A 25,633-nucleotide genomic window follows, 5' to 3' on the forward strand; every position below is an offset into this window, starting at 1 on the left:
CCTCTAATTATGTTTCGTCCAAAGTAAAATCTAGTCGCCCCCCTCCATGAAAGATAAGAGTTTTAAAAACGCCCTCAAAACTCAACCATAAATGATCTTCTAAAGCATGCATGCCTCAAGATGTTCCGTTAATATCTGAAAACCATGAGAGAATGATGACGTCTGCCATCTCGCTCTAAACACAAAGGTCTAACGACTCGAAAGACAACGATAAAAACTTTTTAATTCACTAAAAAAACTTGATATTTTCGGGTTTTAGAAAAAAAAAACTTTATAGACTTTTATGACTATTATATAATATTACATATCACTACAAATACAAACTATTGCATGAGTGAACCTTACACACAGGTAGCCCAATCGATTTCCTCACACAAAACGTTACGCCTTCCACTCGTTAAAAACTTTTGTTTTCGAGAGAAAGGAAAGATTTTCTGCCTCAGAAATTGTTCAAAAAAATTTATATTTACAAATATAAAACTACTATCTTATTTCTTTGATAAAGATTCTTCATATTCTGTTCTAAATCCCCATGGCCAGTTATTGACCCGCATTGGTGTGAATGGTAGTTTCAATTTTAATTATCTAAACATTTTCCAAATGGTAAAAGATATAAGGAGCCACCATGAGTATTGTCACGCAACGACACCAATAGCGTTGCGTGACGTTTTGGAGACTATATAAGACACATTCATTCTATGATTGGATTGTTATTAGTAATAATTATATATTCTATCTACACGTATCGAATTTCGTTATTTTTGCCTAATTCAAGGCGTAAGGGTCTGTGAGTCATGGCCAACCCACGTGGCTGACTTGACCAGAGGTTACCGGGGCTGGAAGTGGCACTGGTTTGGGATGTTGGTGGACTGATTAGTGGATGTCAAGGATGGTAACTAGGGGAATATGATTATAATTATAGTCATCATTATCATCATAATTAGCATAATATATGATATCAACATCACTATCGAAATATCAATATTAGACAATGGCTATCACCATGATCATCATCACCATCGTGATCTTCATCTTTTATCACTATCATCATCATTAAAATCATTATCGTTATCATCATCATCAACATCATCATTATCCCTAACATCATCATCATCATCATTATCATCAACATCATCATTATCGTTATCATCAACACTATCAACATCATCATTATTCCTATCATCATCATCATCATTATCCCTATCATCATCATCATCATCATCATCAACACTATCAACATCATTATCATCATTATTTTCATCATTCTTATCATTATCATCATCATCATCATCACAATCATTATCATCATCATCATCAGTAATCACAATCATCAGCATCAAATCCCCCCCCCCCCCCCAAACATAAACAAAGGATACTATCTAGCACTGCTTGCCATGTTTCCTCGATTACTTTGGCTCGGGCTTTGCAGTCCCATTTCACGTCGAAAATTTCTCAACCAATCAGCATGGTTCTGTAGTCTCTCGGCCACATTTAGTTGTCCTTCTGACGTCCAGTCAGTCAGTTTCTCCTTGACAACACCCGGTCCATTGCTGTCCCTTGTAAAAAATGTTATGATAAGTTTTTTACACCACGCGACAGAAGTGCAGTTAAGTTTTGATCACGTGGTGTAAAAACCGTGTCCACGTGGTACAAGATTAGCATCACGTGGACGATTTGAATTGCACTTACGTTTAACATAACAGACGCTACAAGGCAATAAAAAATAGTAATGTCTTACCTTGCTGTTATATGTCCTTTAAGAGTTGCTCCTAAACTAAGACTTGCAGGGGAATCACGATTATGATCTAAATACAGAGGAATACATGCTTTAGCACAGAGAAAGTTTTGCGCAGACGCGCGCACAAGATAGCGCAACAGGGCTTTCAGTTAAAATTGCGTGCGCATCTACCAAGATCAGACCTTACCTCCAAAGTAAGACTTCCACTTTCTTTCCAACGCCACTTCAGCAGTGTCTTGACTTTTGTATATTGGCTGGTGGTAACTGTTTCTAGGGGCGATATCTGGTCGACTAGAAAGGAAAACAAGGAAAGATTCGATCCTCATTTTAACTAGACATTTCCAGGCGGTGTTGAATCAAGGCGTTCAGTTCAGTGCCTCTCATATACGAATTCTAAGAGCTGGTTTTTCGCCGAGTCTTACCTTGTCTGCGCATGGTCTATAGAGGGTGCGTAACCGCTGTTCATGGGTCTTGCAGTCTGTGCAAAAGCATGTTGTTCTGGTACAGCGTAAACAGGTTGAGTAGGAATAGCAGGGCGCTGTAATGTCTGTGTTTGTAGGAGCGATAGAATACGTGCTAAATCTGTATTGATAGTAGAGAGAGAGGCCTGGACATCATCTATGTTTTGAGTCTTGGAAGGATTCGAAAACCGAAGGCTCTTTGTCCCACGTGATCCCCTGACGTCACGCACCACAGGAGGCCCATCACCATAGTCACTGCTACTAAACCCACTCGAGTCATCATCTTCGATCTGTCGGCGGGTACTACGATGTGGACGGTACTTGTCCTTGGGAAAGTGAGCAGTCTTACGGAACAGAGGATCCATCGGTACATCTTCTGAGTCTGATGTTGTCGTAGACTGATGAATAAATATTCATAAATAATAATAAATATGAATCAATATTTATAAATGACATGAACTATGGCGGGGCGTAATGGCGATAGACATAGAATCCCAATCCCAAATACCTTACGTACAAATCTTAAAAAGACACAGGTATCCCAATCTTTTAAACTCAAAAGATTTTTATCAGAGGTACTGCTATTTTGATAGTAACACAGGTAGCCATATAATGGCACCTAGGCTCGTACCATTCCTCCTAACAGCGCGTTCTCGAGGATCTTCAGGCGTTCCTCCTTTTGTCTCAATAGTTCTTGTCCCGCATTCATGTTGTCTACGACTATCGTCAATTCTGCTTCTTCCTGTGAAATATAACCAGAAAAAAATCATCATCGAATGTCTTGAACGCTGATACTTTCAACGACGTGAGAAGGCATTTAGGGCAGGTTATGGCAGGCAATCATGCTTGGGGATGGGTTCACTGTCCCACCCCACCCATACCCCCAACACTCCCATGGTTAACCTCCCTTCCCACCTCACTCCACCCATATCCCAACACACTCATTGTTAACCTCCTTTCCCAACCCGCCCCACCCATACCCCAACACACCCATGGTTAACCTCCCTTCCCACCTCACCCCACCCATATCCCAACACACTCATGGTTAACCTCCCTTGCCAACCCGCCCCGCACCACCCATACCCCAACATACCCATGGTGCACTTCCCTTCTCCCCCCCCCCCCCCCCCCCCCCCCCCACACACACACAAACACATTGGTGGGATTGTTTACCCGTACCCTAATCTCTCCTCTCAAAAACGTACAGAGAGTGTATACGAGCCCCTTCTACTCCCTATAGTTGGAGGTTGAACTTACTTCTTCCAGCTTGGACTTGACGTCTTCAAGGAGTGTCGCATTCCTAGACGAGACTGGCTGAAGAATGATAAAGATAAGACCAATGAGCATGTTATATATAGGATAGCAACTTATTATAGGACATGATAGTTCCTATATAGAATAGGAATGTTACCTTTCCCCTGTTAATATTAGTAGTCACATCATGTTTCCACTCACTGCGTGCTTGTTCAAGAGCAGCCTGTAGGTAACATACGAAAAACAATTTCGTTAACACCATCAAATGGCTTAGGGCTTTAAGGGATAATACACAATACACATTGTAATAAAGGAGGGGGATCCACATGAATGAAAAAGGGAATGCAGACTAGAATTAACAAATTTCCGATGGTTTTTTGTGGTATGTCTTTACAATAGACTTCTTCGGCTCTGACGTAACGTTTTTCCATTTCAGACCACATGCCCTAGAGTATCATTTCTTTGTTTAAGATTTGCGCTCGGTTGCACATGAGAAGACACATGAATATGGATACGACTCAAACAAAGAATCTCATTCTCAAGGGAATGACGCGTGGTCTGAAATGGGAAAACATTACTCCAAGTCGAAGAGGTCTATTATCACGATATGACGTCAACAGTTAGTCAAAATGTTGTTATGAGATCATGATTTCTTTCAGTGCTCGTACGATTGCTTACCTGTCGTTTCCGCACTGACTTCTTGTGTCGACTCAAGAACCTTTTCGCCTTATTGATAGCATCACATTCAACAACAAGACGTTTCTTCAGCTCCCTGCGTGTACACAAGACAAACCGTCAAAAAATACTGATTTCACACTATATGTATGAAAAGCCTAGTAATATACAATTTCAATCGAGAATAAAACCATATCCAGCTAACCAGACATTCTTAGGGTCGTCACGTCGTCACGCAACGCTTAGAGAAACGTTGCGTGACGACCCTAAGAACGTCGGCGTACAAGAGGCAAAAAAGACCTCGGATCCCATTGAATTTTCATGGCTATAGTTTTTTATCAAGGTTGTTCTGCTGCACAAGGAACATCCTTATGAACCAATTACAGCAACCGAGGTTATTGATCAGCCAATGAAAATGCTGGAATCACTCGGTACGCTCACGGTCACGGCACGTGCGCAGCTAGCTTTCAGTCTTTGGTAATGACGTCAGTCTTTACTTACGCATTTCTAAATTCCGCCTGTTTTTGGAGCAACAATAAGTTCTGTTGATATTCATCTTGACTACTTTCATCTGATGATATATCTGTGAATGAATAAATATCCGTCAATGACATCGAACCTTCAACCAATGCTACACAAAACTTTGAATGATTCAAAGACTTTCATCACCTGACTGTACTGTTCGTTTCTACAAGTCTTCTCGTTACTATTTACCTATATCCCGAGGTTTCGTTCCATGGGCTTTAGGTGCTTTAGACTGCCACATTGCATGCTGGTGAAAGGCAGAATTTCTTGACTGAGCTTGAGGGGAGATCTCTCCGGGTGAGTCAGACATCTCTGATTCTGTATTGGAGGTGATTGATGAAGGAGCTGTCGTAACAAATCAACGAAACTTGTTAATCGAGGTTGAAAGGGTTTGGTTTTGATTCGTGGGTCAACAACAAGGGATCAACAAGGTTTTTTCACTGAGACCTGGTCAACAAGATTGCAGTATGTCTATATATAATAGGTAGATTTAGATTCCCGTTTTTCCTTCCCGCAAACGACAAACGTCACCACATTTTCACCGTTTTCCTACATTTAGCTTTACCTTTTGCAAACCTTCTCGACAAAGACAAGTATTCTTTTGTTCATCTACCACTTGGAGATTTTTGCGATTCCTTTTCACTAATTTTAAAGAATTTTTTACTGGTCAACTGACGTTTCACGTTTGCCGTAAACGAGAATCTTAAGCTCTCTAATAAGTTGGGTTGGCATCAGTACTCGAAAAGTCATTCTCACCTCTTCTTTGAGATTTGCCCTTGCTGTGCGCTGCAGCATGTCGACCGTCTTTCTGTTTTTGAGATATTCAATAAATAAAAAGTATTAATGTAAGAGGATCACGTGATCATTGTCCACCATCTTGAATGACAGAATTGAAATCCAATTAGGTGGCATAAAAAAGTCATGCAAAAAATCAATCAAAACTGTTGCCCTGGTGAGGAAGTTATTTGTGGATATTTCATATCTTTTTAAGGGGGTCAACCTCTGTGGAGTAATCTTCATTGCTTAGCTAAATCTCTTTAAAGATGGAATAACAATGAGTTTGCAGCACGTCGAAACGCAGCTCGATTTGGAGGACATAACGATAGGTTTCCAATTCTCAGGAGATTGAAATTCTTTTGTTTTGTCCTCCAAATTGAGCTGCTTTAACGTCACATGCCAGGGGTCTATACCCAAGTACCATACGCGCGAGTAAGTACCTTGGAAGCTGATACTCCATTGGGTTCAAGATCTTCCAGCTGTAACGCCTCTTCCCTAGATATTCGTCCATTGGGATAAGATGTCTTACTACCCTTGGAGTGTTTTCCTTTAGCCACGTGTCTGTGTTTATCAATATCATTATCATCATCACCGACCAGTGTATCATCTAGATCACCATTAGTATTCATCTGTTCTAGTTTTGCCTGAAGGCCTTCTTGTTTCTTCTATGGTGAACAAAAAAAAAAGCATGAAATCAGAAATGTTGTCAAATAAATATATGGTCTTTGGTTTACGGAGGTAATCCTTCATACTTCAGTATCTGATAAAACCGTGTCCCATGCTCGATATAATATGTAGCAGCCATCTTGAATCGCAAGGCATTATGGGTCGCCCAGCGGGCAAAACAAAACAAAGATGCTGAAATGACGACCCACCTATATTTAAGAAATTTCCTCATTTCGTGGAACTGTCCATTTTTTAACATTCATCTCTTGTCAAATTGTCTTGTTATCTTGTTATAGACCGTAAATGACAATCGACGCCGTTATTGTAACAAAGGTTTGTCTTTTGCCCTCTGGATGACCCACAATGCCTTGTGATTCAAGATGGCCGCCGCATCTTCCAAGTAGTTCATTGGAAACAAACAAAAAAGACACCCAAGACACAAGAGAGAACCAGCAATAAGGAGTAGAAAAAAATGATGAGTTCGAGCAATCATTTCCATGACCAATCCCATTCTTTCAATTTCCATTTTCTATTCTCATTTTCAGTTACCAAATGGCATTTTGCCAAATTCCTGTTGTTTTTTTTTGTTTTTTTTTGTTTTTTTCAAGATTCAACTGCTCAAAACATCGCGTTCATTTTAATTCTTTCGATTCCCATTTCTCATTCTGACTCGTACCTGCAATTCATTGAAGTCCTGTTCTTGTCGCCTGTAGTTCTGTTGCATCTTCTGGTACCTTGATTTGATCTCGTTGATGCTGTTCTGTAATCCATCCCGTGTTGCAGTCAGTTCTTCTATCTCTTGATTCAACTTAGCTTTGATCCTTTAAAATAAATAAATAAAGAATATTTCCCTCTTTTTCTGGGTAAACGTAATAGTTTTCCCACCACCCCACCCCACCCCCTCCCAAATCACCGATTAGCACCAAAAGAAAACTCTTTGCATCCTTGCTCTTGCGTACTTCATTTTTGCCAGGCGAACTAACTCCATGTCTAAAACAAAGCGATACGTCATACTATTCCATAAAAAAATTTGACGCTAAACTTTTCGCAAAAAAAGGCGTGATTAAATAAATTGTTTTTGTTTTGCGAGGGTAGCACTAGGTGCCCGTGGCTAACAAACGTATTCCATTACTTATTCCGTGATGGAATTGGAATTTAGAAGTTAGAAGAAATCATATTTCGAAATTCAGGATAGGAGTACTGAAACGCAAAAAAAAAAAAAAAAAAAAATCACTTGAAGCAATATGAAGTCACAACTTGGCGGTACCAAGAACCATATATTTTACCTTTCTTTCTTTTGGATCTCTTGGTTAGAGCGATGCAATTGGTTATCTAGTTCTCTTAGTTTAGAATTCTTCTCAGCTAGCTGATCTGTGACGTCTCTTAGGTCATGTGTGTCGATATCCTACAGCAAGAGCAAAACAACATAAATACTACAAAACAGCATACGGTGGAGATAAGTACAATGTGTTCAGTGTAAAAAAATAGGGGTTTTGACCCGTACCGAGTCATGCAAAGCTTTGATGTTGTAACCCAGTAGTTACTGTAAATGAATTTTTGTAAGCCAGTAACTACTGGTGTTGTAAAAGCTTTGATGTTGTAACCCAGTAGTTACTGTTATTGTAAATGAATTTTTGTAAGCCAGTAACTACTGGTGTTGTAAAAGCTTTGATGTTGTAACCCAGTAGTTACTGTTATTGTAAATGAATTTTTGTAAGCCAGTAACTACTGGTGTTGTAAAAGCTTTGATGTTGTAACCCAGTAGTTACTGTAAATGAATTTTTGTAAGCCAGTAACTACTGGAGTTGTAAAAGCTTTGATGTTGTAACCCAGTAGTTACTGTGATTGTAAATGAATTTTTGTAAGCCAGTGACTACTGAAGTTATAAAAGCGAGTGCATCTTTGCATCAGGAATACAAAACGGTGCGGAAAGTGTCTGTCTATATGCTATATTACTCTATAGTTTGGATATTAAACGCGTTCTGATTGATCAACAACTGTGTTTTATTTTTTGAACGGAGTGATGCTCACGCCATCTGTGCAAAGCAAACTTTGCAAGGAAGTTAAGAGAAATCAGCACGGAAAACTACAACAGATTTAAAAGTGTATATGTCACAGAACGGAAAAAAGCGCATTCTATAAAATATTTCTTTGGGATTTTGCACAAGCGTGGTAGACACCCAATAAGCATGGACATCACAAGCATGCCATCAAGGACTTTGGATAAATCGATATACTAAATGGTACTCACGCTGGATTGGAGCAAGTTTTTTCTCTCTGCTGCTAGTTCTTCCTTGCGATGCTTGATCTCCTTTTCCTGTGACAATCAAATTCAGATATCTTATTTATTTGATGTTATAAATCTGTGTGTTTTGTGATTAAACTTATTAATACGAATTTGACTAAAACCCTTTATTTCTGCTCTCCACCTTTCTTTCAAATACCCAATTTTCATTCCCCACCTGTTTTTCTAACTCCTTCTTTTCCTTCATTAGTTCTTTACGTAGCTTGTCCTGCTCTTTTCGTTGTGTTTCTAGATCTTCTTTCTCCACGTCAAGTTTAGAAGACTAAAAGGACAACCAAAAAAAAAAAAAAAAAACCTCAAAATTTGAGTTGAAAATAGTAATAACAGAAGGGTAAATTTTATACTGTAAAAAGATGAAAAAAAACTTTTTTATCATTACTGTTTCATTAGAAACACCGACGCAGCTCACACTAGTTTTTAGCTAGTTATCTCTTCTTGAGTTAAAAATAATAAGCAAAGCAGAGAGGTCCTAAGGAATAACTTTATTAATTTTGCTTATGGTTGAATACACCCATTCCACTTGAGTGCAATGCTCTCAATTTCAGACCCTTTGTCATTCACTTAGGGATACGGTTTCTTGAGCCCCATCCAATGAGTCTTCAATCTGTAGTCTTACATAAACACAGGGTTCGTGCCGAGGTAACGACTTAAAATTCAAGGACTATTCAAGGAGTATAAAAGGACCCAAATATAAATTTTCAAGGAGTATGTTCAGCTAACTATGCCAAGGTTTTACACGGTGATTGCACATGGCCGACTTTCAGATTTTCCGATCTTTCTGACTAGATCTATTTCAGAACCATGCAAGTAATGATCAAAGCAAAAATTCAAGGAGTTTTCAAGGAGTTTCGCTAATATCGTAAAATTCAAGAGTTTTTCAAGTGCCCTTGAAAACGTGAATTAAATTCAAGGAGTTTTCAAGGAGTTTGAGGGGTAGCACGAACCCCGAAAAACAATACTCAAGAGAATGATATGCAATCCGAATGGGAAAACATTACACCAAAGTGGAATAGGCTATCGAACTTTGGCTGATTTCCTCGGAACAAGAAAATTCAAGAGAAGCCACATAGACATCGTAACATCATATTCACGGCAAGTCAAATCTGTATCTTGAGTTATTAACAGTTTGTATACGTGTTCTAGGTATACTTACCAGAGATTCCCAGTCTTGCTGTAGCACTTGTCTCTTAGCTTCACAATCATTTCTTAATTCTGTCATTATTTCTTCATGTTCATTAGCCATGTCTTCTTTTTCACGTTCCCATTTCTCTGTTAATTCATACTTTTCTTTGTTTTCCTGTTCACCATCACATGAAATGTAAATTTGTTGTGGTAATTACCTTGGTATGGTTAATGTCAAGGTTAAATCATCACTATCATCATCAATATCATCATTGATCATCTTTATGGTCTTCATTGTATGGCTCAATGTCATCATTTCTACTATTACCACTGCCACCTTAATCATCATCATCATCATCATCATCCACCCACCATCCACACTACCCACACTCTCAACTCATCATCACCAACATCACCAATAACAACGTCATAATCATCATCATCATTACAAGCATCCTAATTATAAATACTATTATTGCCACTGTCCTCACCATCATCATCATTGATCACCACAAGCCCCACCTTAACGTCATCTTCAACACCATCACCAGCATCATCAACACTACCATAGTCATCATCATCATTACCACCACCCTAATTATAAATACTATTATTGCCACTGTCCTCACCATCATCATCATTGATCACCACAAGCCCCACCTTAACGTCATCTTCAACACCATCACCAGCATCATCAACACTACCATAGTCATCATCATCATTACCACCACCCTAATTATAAATACTATTATTGCCACTGTCCTCACCATCATCATCATTGATCACCACAAGCCCCACCTTAACGTCATCTTCAACACCATCACCAGCATCATCAACACTACCATAGTCATCATCATCATTACAAGCATCCTAATTTTAAATACTATTATTGCCACTGTCCTCACCATCATCATCATTGATCACCACAAGCCCCACCTTAACGTCATCTTCAACACCATCACCAGCATCATCAACACTACCATAGTCATCATCATCATTACCACCACCCTAATTTTAAATACTATTATTGCCACTGTCCTCATCATCATCATCTTCATTGATCACCACAAGCCCCACCTTAACGTCATCTTCAACAGTATCACCAACATCATCAACACTACCATAGTCATCATCATACAACACTGATAGATTCTTAATTCTCTAACCTGTTCCTTCCAGTCTTGTTTTACTCTGTATATTTTCTTCTCCCACTCAGCTCTAAGGGATTCCTAGTTAATCATACAATATAAACTTATTGAATAAATTTATATTTCAGTAACAGCAATAAAAATATGTTATATATATATTTTTTTGATGGGCTAAAATACAGATTCCCAACAGCCCCCACCCCCCAAACCCCCACCAGACCCCACCCACTCCAGACTTGGGTACACAGTTGTGATAGTAATTAGCAATTTGTTATTATAATAGATCTAATGCTACTTACCAGCTGTTCTTCATACTTGGATTCCAGAGCTTTTTTCTTCTTCTCATAATCATCACTCATCTGTCAACACATGATGAAATTTTCAAAATTAAACACTATATTATTCAAACCAGGATTTAACAATACTGGACAATGAAAACCAAGTTACTTCAAAGAAGCATGAAACAAAAGCTATGGTTCTATTCCTCTTACTCTACCTATCTCAAACTCCATATATCTCAAACTGAATTGGTGGTTTTTGGGGGAGGGGTGGGGAAGATGGAGCCACTGCATCCTTTAAAGTTTGGAATCCAGGTTTAGGATGGATTTTCTTCTAAATTCTAATTAGATCTATCGGCTCCCTTTTCAATTGGGTTGCAAAACCCGTTGGGCATTGCGCCATCCACCCAGGAAAGGTGAATAAATAAAAATAAAAGAAATAAATTAACTTTGTTTAATGTGGTTAAATTTAAGCAAAGTTAACTGGGAGTGGAGTGCTGGCCAGCGGTGTGAGACTTGCGCATGCGCAGTTGCTGCCTAAGGCCTCGTGGTTGCTGTAGCTGAGTTGCTGTTAGCCATTGCCTTCATATCGCGGTTTTGCTTCTGGTTTATACGCATTTTTTCAAGCCATCCTTTCTCAATCCTTATTGTTAGTGGTTCTTCCAGCGTTTCGACGTCTATTTACGATCGTCTTTCCATTGTTCCTTGCCCTCGTGTTAATTGTTTGGTCGATAAAAGATGCCCCGTAACACACGCAATAGCTTGGACAGCATGGTTCCTACCTCTTGTTCTTCTTCGCTGGCTCCTCCAGTTTCGGTTGAGTCGGCTTGTAATGGCGTCCCTACATCTACTGCGCCGTCTACTGAGTTGGTTACATCAGTAGTAGAAGCTTTAAAAGCACCTTTGGCGGCCATGGTCAACTCGGCTTTACTAGCGGCAGGCGTTGCCTCGTCATCGGCGGGTTCTGGATCTTTGCCCGAGAACAACGAGGGTTCTTCGACGCCTCTGGCCAACCGTACTAACCAATTGGCCCAGACTGGCTCATCTATGCCGTGGACATCCATGGCCGGGTCGCCTCCTTCTTCATCAACTGCGTCTTCGGCTTATTTGCCTCCGCCATCTTGCTCAGGTACGTCTGCCTTATCTGTACCTTCATTTGTATCGCCTTTTACTCTCCCTCGGCCCGTAACTGTCCCAAGTGCCGCGACGTCGTCTTCGTCATTTTCGGCGCCGGAAAATTTCCTGGGGAACACGCCCCCCCTTAACCAGCCGTTTGTAGTGGGTCCTGGTTATTCTCCCGTTCCCTACAAAGTGGTGGCCCAAATTCTTGCCGGAAAATTTGTTCATCTTGAGGACTTGCTGCCGGAAAACATCTCCTCTCAAGAACCAGAGCCACAACTGCACTTCGATGGCCGCCTCATCCTTTGTAACACCGCCAAGAAAAACAAAAAGCAAATTTCAGATATTACATCTTGGGTGGAAGCTTTCACCATTTATTCTTTAATCGTCGGAAAATATTTTCCCAACCGCAAAGACGATTTGCTCAAGTACAAGCTCCTTATCTTGCGCACATACCGACAGTTTAGTGGCAGTGCATGGCTGAACTATGATCGGGAGTTTCGAGAATATGCTGCTGCTGAGAAATGCACAACGTGGTCAACAATGAATGTCCAACTTTACAGTTTTAACACTGCAGGTGCCCAGGTGCGCCCTCGAGTGGTTGCTTCAACTACAGCAGGGGGGAGGGAGGCCCAAGGTAGTTTGACCTCAAGGGTCCTTTGCCACTCTTGGAATGCTGGTCGGTGCATTGCCCCTTCTCCCGAATGTCGGTTCCGCCATGCTTGCAGTAGCTGCGAAGGGGACCATCGCAAGAGTGCATGCCCAGAGCCGATCAAGCCCAGAAATTTGGAACGTTCCCGCTCTGTCAATCCGTCCGAGGCCAAGCGCAGAAAATACCACTAAGCATGTGACTTTGGACTCAAGGCTGTGTTATTAGGTTCAGAGAACAGCACCATTTTAATTTTCGTTCTAGTTTGTTGAATATCACTTAGACACTACATTGTGCGTCGAACTTAACGTACGTCATTTAATGTTGACTTAATCATTTATGGGGGCATTTGTTGATCTATTTATACATTGTTTCATAGGCACCAGCCTTCCCCTCCCTTCAGTTGCTGAAATTTCTTCTTTGAATTATGATAAATTCGCCCATGGCTTACAGAATCACCCCAATCGGCAATGGGTAGAATTTATACTGCATGGCATTAAAGATGGTTTCCAACTGGGTTTTAAGTCGTCTGTCAAGTTGAAATCGTCAAAGAAGAACAAAGCTTCAGCATATCAGCAGTCTCAAGTCGTGGATGTGTATTTAGACAAGGAAGTTAGATTGGGGCGGGTGGCTGGCCCCTTTGAATCCCCTCCCATTATTCCTCTTCAAGTAAGCAGTTTTGGCGTGATTCCAAAGAAAGGTCAACCAGAAAAATGGCGTCTTATTTTTGACCTGTCCTCCCCATTTGGCCACAGTGTTAATGATGGCATCGACCCTGAGGAGTGCTCACTGCAATACATTAGAATTGACAATATAGTTAAGATGAGTTCCAAAATGGGTAAGGGGGCTATGCTGGCTAAGTTCGACATCGAAAGTGCTTTCAGAAATGTCCCAGTTCACCCATCTGACCGACATCTTTTGGGCATGAGATGGAGGTCAAAGTACTTTGTTGACCTTGTCCTTCCCTTTGGTTTGCGATCAGCCCCCTTCATCTTTAACTCAATCGCCAATGCAGTGGAGTGGATTCTTCAGTCTAACTATGGGATACCTGACATCCGCCACTATTTAGATGATTTCGTACTAGCTGGACCTCCTAATTCAGCTTTATGTGCTAACAATTTAGCTATCGCTACATCCATTACCGCTGACCTAGGTCTGCCCCTACACCCAGACAAGTGTGTAGGGCCATCCACCTGCCTAGTAGTTTTAGGGATTGAAATTGACACAATGGCCGAAACTCTGCGTCTCCCTGCCGACAAATTTGCTGCTACCCTGGAACTGTTGAGAACTTGGTCTTCTTACAAATGGTGCCACAAGAAACAACTTCAGTCGCTGATTGGTGTACTCCATCATGCCTCTAAGGTAGTTTGGCCAGGTCGCACTTTTCTTCGGAGAATGATTGATCTACTCTGTTGCTTCCGAAAAGACGATCACCCCATCCGCCTGAATACAGAATTCAAGAAAGACCTGAAGTGGTGGCTGGATTTTTTCAATCAATGGAATGGGATAAGTTTTTTCCTGCTCCCCTCACTACAGCCTCCACCTACGGTTTGCGTAGGGTCAGACGCCTCAGGAACACGGGGTTATGGTGCCTTCCTCGATTCTGATTGGTTCAATGGCAGGTGGTTACCTCGGCAAGCTTCCCTCTCCATTGCTTACAAGGAGTTATTTCCAGTCGTACTGGCAGCGCATATCTGGGGTCACGGTTGGAGAAAGCAGCATGTTCTGTTTAAGGTGGACAACGAAGCTGTGGTAGCAATCTTAAATAGCAGGACTTCCAGAGACTCTTCGATCATGGTTTTACTCCGAAGCCTTCTGTTTGCAGCAGCCCGTCATGGCTTTTCCTTTTCAGCTGAACATGTGGCAGGTATTCGTAATGGGATAGCTGATGCTCTTTCTCGTTTTAATATGCAGGTCTTCCGTTCTCTGGCCCCGAACGCCAACCTATACCCAGCAGAGGTCCCAGCTCAGCTTCTGTCTTCTCTGACATCGGTTCTCTAAATAATCAGTGTTTGGTCTATTTATCTGAGGGTTTAGCGCATTCCACCCGTCGCTGTTATTCTACCGCCCAAGAGAAGTTTGTCAACTTTTGCTACCAAAGTGGCCGCTTATCCCCATCAGGCTCACCATGTCCCACAGATGAATGGACCCTCTGCTTATTTGTGACAATGCTGGCCGAGTCGATGCGTCATTCCTCTATAAAAGTTTATCTGTCAGCTGTCCGTTCCCTCCATATTGAACAAGGTTTCGATGATCCACTTCAGAACTGCTTGCGGCTCCAAAGAGTGACAAAAGGCATTAAGCGAACCCAAGGTGTCGCCTCTTCTTCGTCTAGACTTCCTGTTACTCCAGAGGTCCTGAGAGTAGTACACTCTGGCTTGGTTCTATCTTCGTTCAATGACTGCATGTTTTGGGCTGCCTGCTCATTGGCTTATTTTGGTTTCCTTCGCTCAGCCGAATTTACTTGCCCCTCGCTTAAAAAATTTGATCCAGATGTACACCTGACTGTGCAGGACATAACCGTGGACTCTACAGGGTCTCCTTCTTGCTTAAGACTGTTCATTAAAGCCTCAAAAACGGATCCGTTTCGTCAGGGTTGTCATGTGTATGTTGGTCGCGGATCATCATCCCTGTGTGCTGTGAGAGCAGTGCTGAACTATTTAGCATATCGTGGTAATCTTCCAGGCCCACTCTTCCTGCTGGCTGATGGTCAGCCACTGACTAGGCAGCTGGTCACGGACAGACTCAGGGCTATTCTACAATCAGCAGGTGTAGCTGGTAACTTTTCAAGCCATAGCTTCCGTATTGGGGCCGCAACTACAGCGGCTCAAGTGGGTATACCAGATCATTTAATCCAAGTCTTGGGCCGTTGGAAAAGTGATGCCTATAAACAGTATATTAGAACTCCTCAGCAAGTAATCATTAGTGCCTCTGGTAAACTTGCTTAGTTTTGGTAAGTGGTATCCTTTTAGCTTGGCCACCATTTGTACATTGTCAATTTTGCCCTCATGCTAGCCATTGCCACCTGGGTTTAGTCGCGTACACCACACTACCTATGGATGTTGTGTCTGCATGCGTGACAACTGGAGAGGCAGCGACTGTTGGTGCTTGGAGATGCAGTTTTGGGTGTTAGTCAGTCCCATGGCTCCTGCCACGGGTCGACCAACTCCAAGCACCACACTAAATGCTTGGAGAGGAGTAATGGAGGTTGACCCGTGGCTTGGTTGCCATGGTTACCTCTTGCCAGCTAGTTGCCATCGCCTACCGCTTTGCCAGGCACCTACTCTCCATCGTAACGACAAGTTAAATGTGGTTAAATTTAAGCAAAGTTAACTGGGAGTGGAGTGCTGGCCAGCGGTGTGAGACTTGCGCATGCGCAGTTGCTGCCTAAGGCCTCGTGGTTGCTGTAGCTGAGTTGCTGTTAGCCATTGCCTTCATATCGCGGTTTTGCCCCGCCCACCCTCCTCTGGTTGGACAAGGTAAGTAGTTTACTTCCACTGTGTAAGCAGTGTGACAGGTGCCGAGGTTGACCCGTGGCTTGGTTGCCATGGTTACCTCTTGCCAGCTAGTTGCCATCGCCTACCGCTTTGCCAGGCACCTACTCTCCATCGTAACGACAAGTTAATAGAGGATAACACTTGACAGTAATTCAACTGATAAACTTGTGGTCCTCTGTTAACGTCTCTAGTTAATTAGGGATGGGACCGCCATTAACGTGATCATCTGAGCCACGTGAAGGTCTAACCATTTGCAGATGTAATTACAAAGGCAGCACCTTCTCCTCAGTTATTTTAAGACCCTGAGTGTTGGTCCAGCTGAGGCTTGAACAACGACCTCCCGCACAACAGACCGACGCTCTTACCAACTGAGCTAACTGGGTGGCGGTTATATGCATTAGATGTTTTAAAGAAGCTTGAAAACGAACCTTGACATCAAGTAAGTCCATTTTCTCATCAAATAAAGTTTTTGCTTTTGCTAGTGCTTCTTCATTCTCATCCAGCTCTATTGTCTGTACTTGGTCTAACTCACTCAGGACATCCTCCATGGCCTTTCATAAAATACACACAAAATAGGAAAAATGAATGAATAAAGAAAGTGAATAAATGCATGGAAGAAAGAAGGAAGGAAGGAAGGAAGGAAGGAAGGAAGGAAGGAAGGAAGGAAGGGAGGGAGGAAGAAAGGAAGGAAGAAAGGAAGGGAGGAAGGAAGGAAGGAAAAAGGAAGAAAGTAAAAAATATCAACTTATTCTACACACCTTTTCATGTTTTTCAATCAGTTCATTTTTCCTCAGCTGAAGGACATATTCATTTTGCTGCTGAAGTTTCTCTATTGCCTAGGATATAAGGCATACCATAAATACCACATAATACATAGCAGAACGTTTACCTCAATCTTGTGTGTGACAGAATTACAAAGCAAGGTTCACAGAGACTTGCTTGTATAATAAAACCCCTGCAGTTATACTAAAGCTACACAATGTAACAAGGCTTCAAGGATTTCACAAGAAAATGCTAAACTTTGCTAAGAATAGGCTAGAATTTTCACAAGGGTTATGCCAAAATAGACGACTTGCACTAAGAGGTCACATGATCAAATCCGCCAATTTTACAGGATTTTAGGTATGCGAGAAGGTAAAAAAAGATGGCAGATTCAGGTAGTTTTTTGGTGATAAAAGGTAAGTTAGCTAACTTTAACCTTTTATCACCAAAAAACTACCCGAATCCGCCATTTATTTTTTTTTACATTCTAGCATAGCTAAAATCCTGTAAAATGCCAACCACAATGGCCGATTTGATCCCGTGACCTCTTAGTGCAAGTCGTCTATTTCTGAAAGCTTTTCCTAGGCAATATAAAATAGCACTTACCAACTCCTTTTCTTTTTCAATCTTCTCCTTAAACCCATCCAATGAAGCATGGTGATCCTCCTCATATTTCTTTTTTTCTTTCTCAAACTCTGCTGCGAGTTTTTCTTTCAGCTGTTTCAGACTTCTTTGCTGATCTTCTTTTAAGTTAGACTCCAGCTGTTCTTGTTCATCTTCTAGCTCGTCTTTCATTTCATCAATGGCTTTCTCCTTCTCTTTCTTCAAAGTAGCTTCCTCTTCCTCCTTTTCCTGTTGTATCTTGATTCTTAGTTTCCTTAGGGCATCTTGCTTTCCTTCTTGTAGCATGGCTTCTTCATCCAAAGCTTCTTCTTTTGCTTTCTCTCCTAAGGTTTTCATGACAATCTCATGCTGTTGTTTCAGCCTTTCCTCCTCTTTTTCCTCTTCTTGTTTGAGTTGTTTTCGTAATCTTTCTAGGGAGTCTTCTTTTTCAGTTTTCAGTTTATGTTTGGCTTCTTCTAGTTCTTTTTCCATTGTTTTTCTCAGATCTTGTAGTGTACTAGCTGCTTCACTAGCAAGCCTTAGTAACATTATGAACAGAGAAATACATAAAAGAAACTGTAAGCATGAGAAATAATAAGCTTTTTTGATCACTTATGATTATTCACAGTCAGTTTGTTAATCAACCTTTGTCAAACTGACCTAAAGTCAGTACATCTGTCTATCTGCCAGTCATGAAATAATAATTCTAATTGAAAGCGAATCTGCATAAAATAGATTGATGAATGGATGGATGAACAAATGGGTAAATGGAAAAATGGATGAATAAATGGGTGGATGGATAGATGGTGGGCAGTTGGATGGATATATGAACAAATGGGTTGGTGGGTGGGTGGATGGATGAACAAATGGGTGGATGGGTGGGTGGGTGGATGGATGGATGAACAAATGGGTGGGTGAGTGGGTGGATGGATGGATGGATGGACAAATGGGTGGATGGATGGATGAACAAATGGGTGGGTGAGTGGGTGGATGGATGAACAAATGGGTAAATGGATTGATGAATAAATTAAATAAAATTAACACTTACTTCTTATGTTCTTGCTCCACTACTACTTCATTTTTATGTGGTACAGCTCTCCTAAAAACAAAATAAATATTAGTTAGACCTCAACAAGGTGTGTAGCTGCTTAAATACTTAGTTTCTCAGGGTGTTAATGTTCAAAAATAAACAAAGAAGTTTTACCTTTCAGCTGCTTCTGCTAGTATCCTGGCTTTCCTCTCTCTGTCATCCTCTTCCTGAGTCCCAGCACTTGGCAAAAAAAAAAACCAGAATTGAAAATTAACATGGTCACTTTGATGAAGATGAGATATAATGAGTCAGTGATGATGATGACAGAATTTCGATGATTAATAGTGCAGATGATGTTGATGATGATGATGATTGATGATGACAATGATGATGGTGACTTACTCGGACAGTATTTCAATGATTAATAGTGCAGATGATGACAGTGGTGATGATGATGATGACGGCGACACACTCAGGAGAATATTTCAATGATTGATAGTGCAAGTGATGCTGGTGGTGATGATGATGATGAAGATGAATGATGATGAAAGTGATCAATCACAGTGACAGTATTCCAATTTTTTAGTGCTATTTGCTGACGTCAGTAATGTTGGTGGTGGTAATAATTGATGATGACAATGATTAAGATGACATTGGTCATGATGACAAATATTGATAATGACGACACCCTCAGTACCTTATCAGCTTGCCTCCTGACTTCTGATTAGCTTCAACATCAACCTTGTTGTTGCTTTTCATCTGAATATACAAGAAGTGTCCAATAAACTATTCTAGTCTGTCTGTATTATTTTCATTTCATACCAGGCAATTCTACATGTACCAATTTGCCACTTCAATATGCTGCATACAATAAGCACCATCTACCAGATAAATCCTTACCCAGTGGATAAACTTTACCGAAATGGCGTCAATTGGTTGCATAAGCTGGTTGGAAGCTCATTAGTAGTTATCATATGGATAACTATTTGCTGAACGGCACTGTTATCTGCTGGATAGCTCTTAGAGCATATTTCATATGAATGTGAGAAAGTCAGTGCCATATGCGTGCCTTGCTGTGACCGTGATACTTTCTAGAATTTTGATTGGTGAATTTTTTTCCCCTAGAAATGTGACTGGTTTGGCAGTGCCATGACCTTGGCATAAACCTGTCTTCACCATGTTCATGCCGTGTTTCGGGCATTTGATTGGATTGAGAGTAAATTCTCATGCAATGTGACTGAGCTGATGCATGCCTTGCCATATCTGCAGGAAACCTCGTTCAGGATTCATATGACCAGCTCCAGGTCTATACAGTATGTGTTTAGAAACATTCACTCACACCTAGAACTAGGTGTGAGTGAATATTATTAACTAACCTCTATATTTGCTATGTCAGAGCTCATTCCTTCTAGTCTGTTTGATATTGAAGGGTTTATACCAAAATCCTACAATAACAAAATCACACTTTAAAAAGTTTGTTTGACATTATATTGGTGTACCCAAAGAACTTACGAAATATTTTTTTTGACATTATTAATTTATGTATACGAGTATTTATATAAAATATATATTTGTACTGCAGTAATAATATATCTAATTGAGCCGATCTGCACAGTATATCAAGCAACTTATGCAGCCGCTAATTGTAAGACTTTTAAAATTCTGAGTCTTGAATGGGATTTATAAGCCTTTTTGAGATTTGATTGAAATGATGCATTGTGGTCTAACTTGGGTAGAAACGATACGATACATATAAGGCATGATGAATAAGAAATATTTGTACCCAAGCTAGACCACAATGCATCATGTGGCTATCTCATAAAAGGTTAATGTCCTCCAGATATAATAGATGTAAAATATATAATGTTAAAATAATTTTGGCAAAACTGCAAAAAACTGTAAGGCCTAGGGCAAACATCGAACTTTCCATGCACCGAACTCATTAAAAACGATGGATATCAGGTGATAATGAGGCGGCATTCTTTGATGTAATTTAGTTCGGTGCATGGAAAGTTCAACGTTTGCCCTAGGCCTAAGAGGAAATGGTTTGAACCCAGGTGTCACATCAGATGTTAGTCACATCAGTCACCACCAACAACAGTCTTTCTCAAGACTACGCTCACCCAGACAATCACAATTTACAACAAACAAACAAAAAGCTGTAAGCTATACTGCAAGATATACACACCACTTCTTCTCCATCGTCCATGTCACTAATTGACGGCGTGTTGGGCTGCTTCAGGTTGGAGCTTTCTTCAATATCAGATTCCTATTGAATTGTAACTTACAGTTAACAATAAAATTATTAAGTGTGCCAGGTGGTGGCCCATGGCTGGTTACCATGGTTATGTCCTTGTCACAAGGGAATCCTTGTGGCAGGATCAAGGCGCCTAAGCCCATCCTCATCATTGTCGATGAGTTTATTGATTATAAGGGTTATGTAGTTACAATAGAGAAAGATTGGCTGATACAAGTGCAAGAAAAGTAGTCTTTTATCTAGTGAATGGTGTTTGTATTTTACCTCATAACCAAGTGCAGCTATGTCATGAGCACCAAAATCGAATGTCCCTCTTTGTGGACTCTGAAATATAGAAGAATTAAAATTACTGTATAAAAGATTTTTAATCATTTACATTACATCATTAGAGTGAGGACACTCTAACCATGAACACTTTGTGCTTTTTTACTACTTTTTTAACATGCATCCCTGGAGTGAATCATTTAGAAATAAGTTGTCTTTTGATCACATAGCATATTTGAGTTCAATCCTACTTTTTTAGAGGGTTTGAGGCAGTAAAAAGCTCAGGAAATAAAAATTTGAATAAAGTCAAGTGTTCATGTTTCGAGTGTCTTCCCTGTAATACACTCATCTTGTACTAATCATCATTGCATTATCATATAATCACCATCACAAACTGTGTTAATCACTAGCACTCATCACCATCACCATCATCACTATCACTAACATCCCCATCATCACATTACTTGCCATCTTCAACATCAACAATAATTTTTACTATTATTATTAACTAGAATATTATTATCACTGTGATTGACATTATTTATGAACTAAAACATGGATGGATTCAGGATTAGGCCAAGGGGCCAAGGCCCCTCTCTTAATTTTGATAAGTCAGAGGTTCCACCAATGCTGAAGTTTTCCACCCCTTCCCCTTCCTCCGATTCCTGGATCTGCCCCTGTAGATGACCATTGATGCTTACAGTACACTGTATACCTTGTCTAGTTCATCTTCACTTGAAGAGTCAGCCATAAGGTTAAGGTTGATATTATCCCCCAGTGATGTATTCAGGTTGATCACAACAGGATCATGTTCATTAGACGATTCTAATGGATCTTGCTTCTTTTCAAGCTTACTTCCCTATAACCACAAACAACACAGAACTTTTAAGTAACTTTCTTAGAATGAAATGACCTACACAAGTATAGCTATGATTAAAGAGGTCTGGGTTTTGGCTTCCATCAACCAAATTTCCATTAGTCTGGGTTAGTAATTTTAAATTCCTACATGACCATATCAATGTAGCATGTAAACAAAGAACGTACAAAAAAAATGCATCCAATCATCAGACAATGTCAACCCAGAATGGATCAGCAGCACATGGGAATGCAGCTTAATTTGAAGGCAAAATAATAGGTATCCATATCTCAGGAGACTGAAATTCTTTTTGTTTTTTCCTTCAAATTGAGTTCCTTTGACGTCACATGCAAGGGGTCTATTAAAAATTGTGCAGTCAAATCCCAGAAACAAGGCACGACCTAGCAAAAACTAATTTGCCCAGTCATAATGACCAAAAGTTATTTTTAGCCATGATTCATCAAGTGATTATCAATATTACCATTCCTCCATGCTTGATCCCACCAAGAGCTTTTTGTAGGAAAGGATCTTGAGTAGAGGGTTTACTACTAAACCTTGCACCACCTCCTTGATCTCCCCTAGGTCCTCCAAGAGACCTTCCAAGAGAGCCCTCTAGTGAGTCCACACCAAATGATGAGCCTCCAAGGGAACTGTTCATGGAGGAGCCCAGAACAGCTGGAGATGGACTTTTTAAAGGAGCCAGAGCCCCTAGCGATCCTAATGGAACTTCACCTTTTAGTGGAGACAGGCCTATACCCTTTAAATTTAACATATAAAGTTAATATATATTAATTTTACTCCATTTGAAATACAACCAATCAGAATGCAAAGCCATTGTATATTTGGCGGTATTCCAATATTTCTTCCCAACAGGCATTGCAGTCTAGGCATTAATTTTAAATAGTTATATAATGCTTTCTTGTCACATACCCCAACAAATATCCCAATTGCCACTTGTACTTTCTAGACGTATACTCACTCAAATATTCCAAATACCATCAAATGTCCTACAAGGCACTTCTATTTTCTAGTATAGAAGCTTTGCACCATCAAGTGATAGCAGACATGACAGGAGGCAGGAACGATGCAATCTGGTCTAATCTGATTTGCATGAGAAAGAATTCCTTCTCCTAGTGGGAAGACTATTGTTGTGCCTCCTGTCATGGCTGCCATCACGTGATAGTGCAAAGCCTCTATACTCACTAAAAAGGTCATGTGCATACTAGAAAATACAAGTGCCTCATGGGATATTCCAGGGTATGCTAGTGTAAATCATTATTTGACTGGCATATATCACCCTGGATTTTCGGTGAGTGTTATATAATAATCATTGCCATGGCTGAATTGATTGATTATTGTATAATAAACATATCCATCATAATTCAATTTATATTTCCATGAAACTTGGTCACACAACTAACCTTCTGTTTCACAGGGGGATCCAAAATCTTTACTTTTTTATTGTCTTTTTTATCTTTCTTCTTGTCCTTCTTGGGTCCACTTCCTGCTTTTTTCATCTTCGCACGTTCTTCTATCACCATAGTGCGATAATACTCATCACAGGGATGGTCCCATACACTCTCTCCAGTCCCAAAGTTGAAATAATAAATTTCTCCTTGGGAATCTTGGCTGAAGATAGAAAATAAGCAGGGGAAAAATGAAAGAATTCAGAACACTTTACAGAGAGATCCCATAGACCTCTAGCTCTTATAATGAATATAATGAATAACAAAAGAGTTTCCTTTTATGTGAAATTTTTCTTTCAAATTCTATCAATACCCCCAGGAGATGTGAGGGAAACTCACATATTGAATTTAAATTTTAGCATATTAGCTTTTCCAGAGGTAAACAAGGAAACACAATGGAGAGACATAACAATTCTACTTAGATGTCATGCCAAGTCTAGGAATAGAGATAAGATCCCAAAGGAAAGAAAGAAGTACACTACTAGGTAGTGGATAGTAAAAGATATGCTAAACTGGATTTGAAGGGAGAAGTTGGAATTAGGTTTGGGATATACACATGCAGAAAAGCCTGCTTGCTCGAAACACTGGTGCACGAAATCCAAAGCAGCACACAAGAAGCAAGTAGAAAAGGACCTTTGCTCGCAAGATAGCCTGAACACCTTATTTTCTCTAAATCTGTATTGTAACAAAGGAGAAACATGCATATGCCTGCTTATTTGAAACATACACACAGCCTTCAAAACCCCATCCTTTGGAACCCAGGGTGAAATTCTGTTACTCCTGGGTTCTATAGGATGTTAAAAACCAATATGGGTAAAGACCTAGGTTTTATGTATGCAGCTTCAAGATGATAAGGAAAGTTGGAGTGAACTAGATGTTTTTTCTCAACAAAAACCGATTTAACTCGCGATTTCTTCTATGTTTGAACAAGTTACAATACTTGTGATAGGTTTCCCGTCTAATTATTGTCTTATGAACAAAGGATCAGAACAAAAATATTTACATTAGAATGCGTAAAAACGAAAGTGACACTATAATTCTGCTAAAAATACAGATTCATCAAAGTAGGGGAAGAAATATGGAGGTGAAGTGGTTGTATCGGTAGAGTGATTTTTGTATTCAGTTATTACCATGGTTTCCAATCCGGAGGTAATGGAGCTACGATTCCTTCTCTTGCAATCCATAATAAAGATTTTTCTGTATCTGGATCTATACCTATTAACTGGGCATACTCATACACCTCTGTCAAGATAAAAAAGAACACAAATGTTTATTAATTTGTATAAAAATAATTGTACAACAATGATAAAAATTTGAAATACGAGTTGAACTTTTTTTTCCAAATTTATATTTATCAAAGATAAAATAATACTTTTTCAACATTTTAGATAAAAAAAATCTAGAAAAAATTGAAATATAGACGATTAAAGGAAAAAATAATTATTTTGTCTTAGATCAAAAGAATGATAATAAAAAACGGGGTGATAATGACAGCTATTAAGAAAACTTCCAAGTAAAAATTATGCCTAAAATTATGCGTCTGACGAAAAGGACATTTGCTGCAGCCAAAAAGTTCCTTGAACGTTCCAAAAATTTTCTCATTTTTATTCTTTTTTCAAGTCTAGATGATAACATAAGTTTATTCCACGTGTTTTAACGGAAATAGTTAAGAGAGAATTGTAAACGATTGAAGGACAATAAACGAATTTGAAACCGAAAACCGAGTACAAACACAACGAACAGATAATCTGCGCCGCAACAAAGCCTTTCAAACTATCTTACTATTCTTTCTCCTGAAAACATATTGAGTCTACTTTATCAAAAAGTAAGGTAGAGTCCGCTAAGAAGTAATGGTTTAGTGATTTTTCACTCATGCAAGACTATTTCGCATGTGGTTTTTTTTTCCATACCGTTTTCCGTTGGTTCATACGACTCATCATATTCCTCCTCCAAAATAACTTGTCCATTGATAACATTATTTGCCATCATCTTGACGGACGTCTAAAGCACTCCCTTAGTAGTCCTTTGGTTTGTTTTAATTGAATTTTAGACTCATTTGTGAGAGTTTTTGGGAGTTCTTCAGAAACCGCGACGCGTCTCTTGTTGTCAACAGAGAGAAACGAACTTTTGACCGCTAAGAATTCGTGACTGGAACATCGGTAAATATTCGGCTAGATTTCG

At 39.9% G+C, this 25,633-nt stretch overlaps 2 protein-coding genes across 3 annotated transcripts; one reads left to right on the plus strand and one right to left on the minus strand.

The window, feature by feature from the left end:
• Nucleotides 1-206: 206 nt before the first annotated feature.
• Nucleotides 207-25,571, minus strand: LOC116291647 (uncharacterized). 2 transcript variants are annotated; one of them, XM_031698833.2, is made up of 34 exons: nt 25,363-25,571; nt 24,583-24,694; nt 23,408-23,615; nt 22,468-22,743; nt 21,846-21,989; nt 21,131-21,190; nt 20,798-20,878; nt 19,986-20,054; nt 19,307-19,368; nt 18,784-18,849; nt 18,628-18,678; nt 17,583-18,117; nt 16,973-17,050; nt 16,643-16,765; nt 10,971-11,030; nt 10,690-10,752; nt 9,555-9,698; nt 8,559-8,663; nt 8,348-8,413; nt 7,383-7,501; nt 6,773-6,917; nt 5,871-6,095; nt 5,410-5,461; nt 4,843-4,998; nt 4,630-4,711; nt 4,132-4,225; nt 3,611-3,676; nt 3,457-3,513; nt 2,831-2,941; nt 2,161-2,597; nt 1,926-2,029; nt 1,739-1,805; nt 1,377-1,556; nt 207-869 (listed from the first exon to the last, which is right to left on the minus strand). In XM_031698833.2, the coding sequence occupies exons 1-34, from the start codon at nt 25,439-25,441 to the stop codon at nt 737-739; spliced, it is 4,410 nt and encodes a 1,469-aa protein (XP_031554693.1). In that variant the 5' UTR covers nt 25,442-25,571; the 3' UTR covers nt 207-736. The 2 variants fall into 2 exon arrangements, with proteins under 2 accessions (XP_031554693.1, XP_088888546.1); XM_089032420.1 differs by lacking the exon at nt 16,643-16,765.
• LOC148913562 (uncharacterized) lies at nt 14,762-16,346 on the plus strand. The gene has a single exon (XM_089032419.1). The coding sequence runs from the start codon at nt 14,886-14,888 to the stop codon at nt 15,663-15,665; it is 780 nt and encodes a 259-aa protein (XP_088888545.1). The 5' UTR covers nt 14,762-14,885; the 3' UTR covers nt 15,666-16,346.
• Nucleotides 25,572-25,633: the final 62 nt, after the last annotated feature.

The sequence above is a fragment of the Actinia tenebrosa genome, unplaced genomic scaffold, assembly GCF_029948245.1.
Source record: "Actinia tenebrosa isolate PJP-AT-01 unplaced genomic scaffold, QUT_ActTen_1.0 PGA_scaffold0__85_contigs__length_37466705, whole genome shotgun sequence".
In the NCBI taxonomy this organism is placed as follows: domain Eukaryota; kingdom Metazoa; phylum Cnidaria; class Anthozoa; order Actiniaria; family Actiniidae; genus Actinia; species Actinia tenebrosa.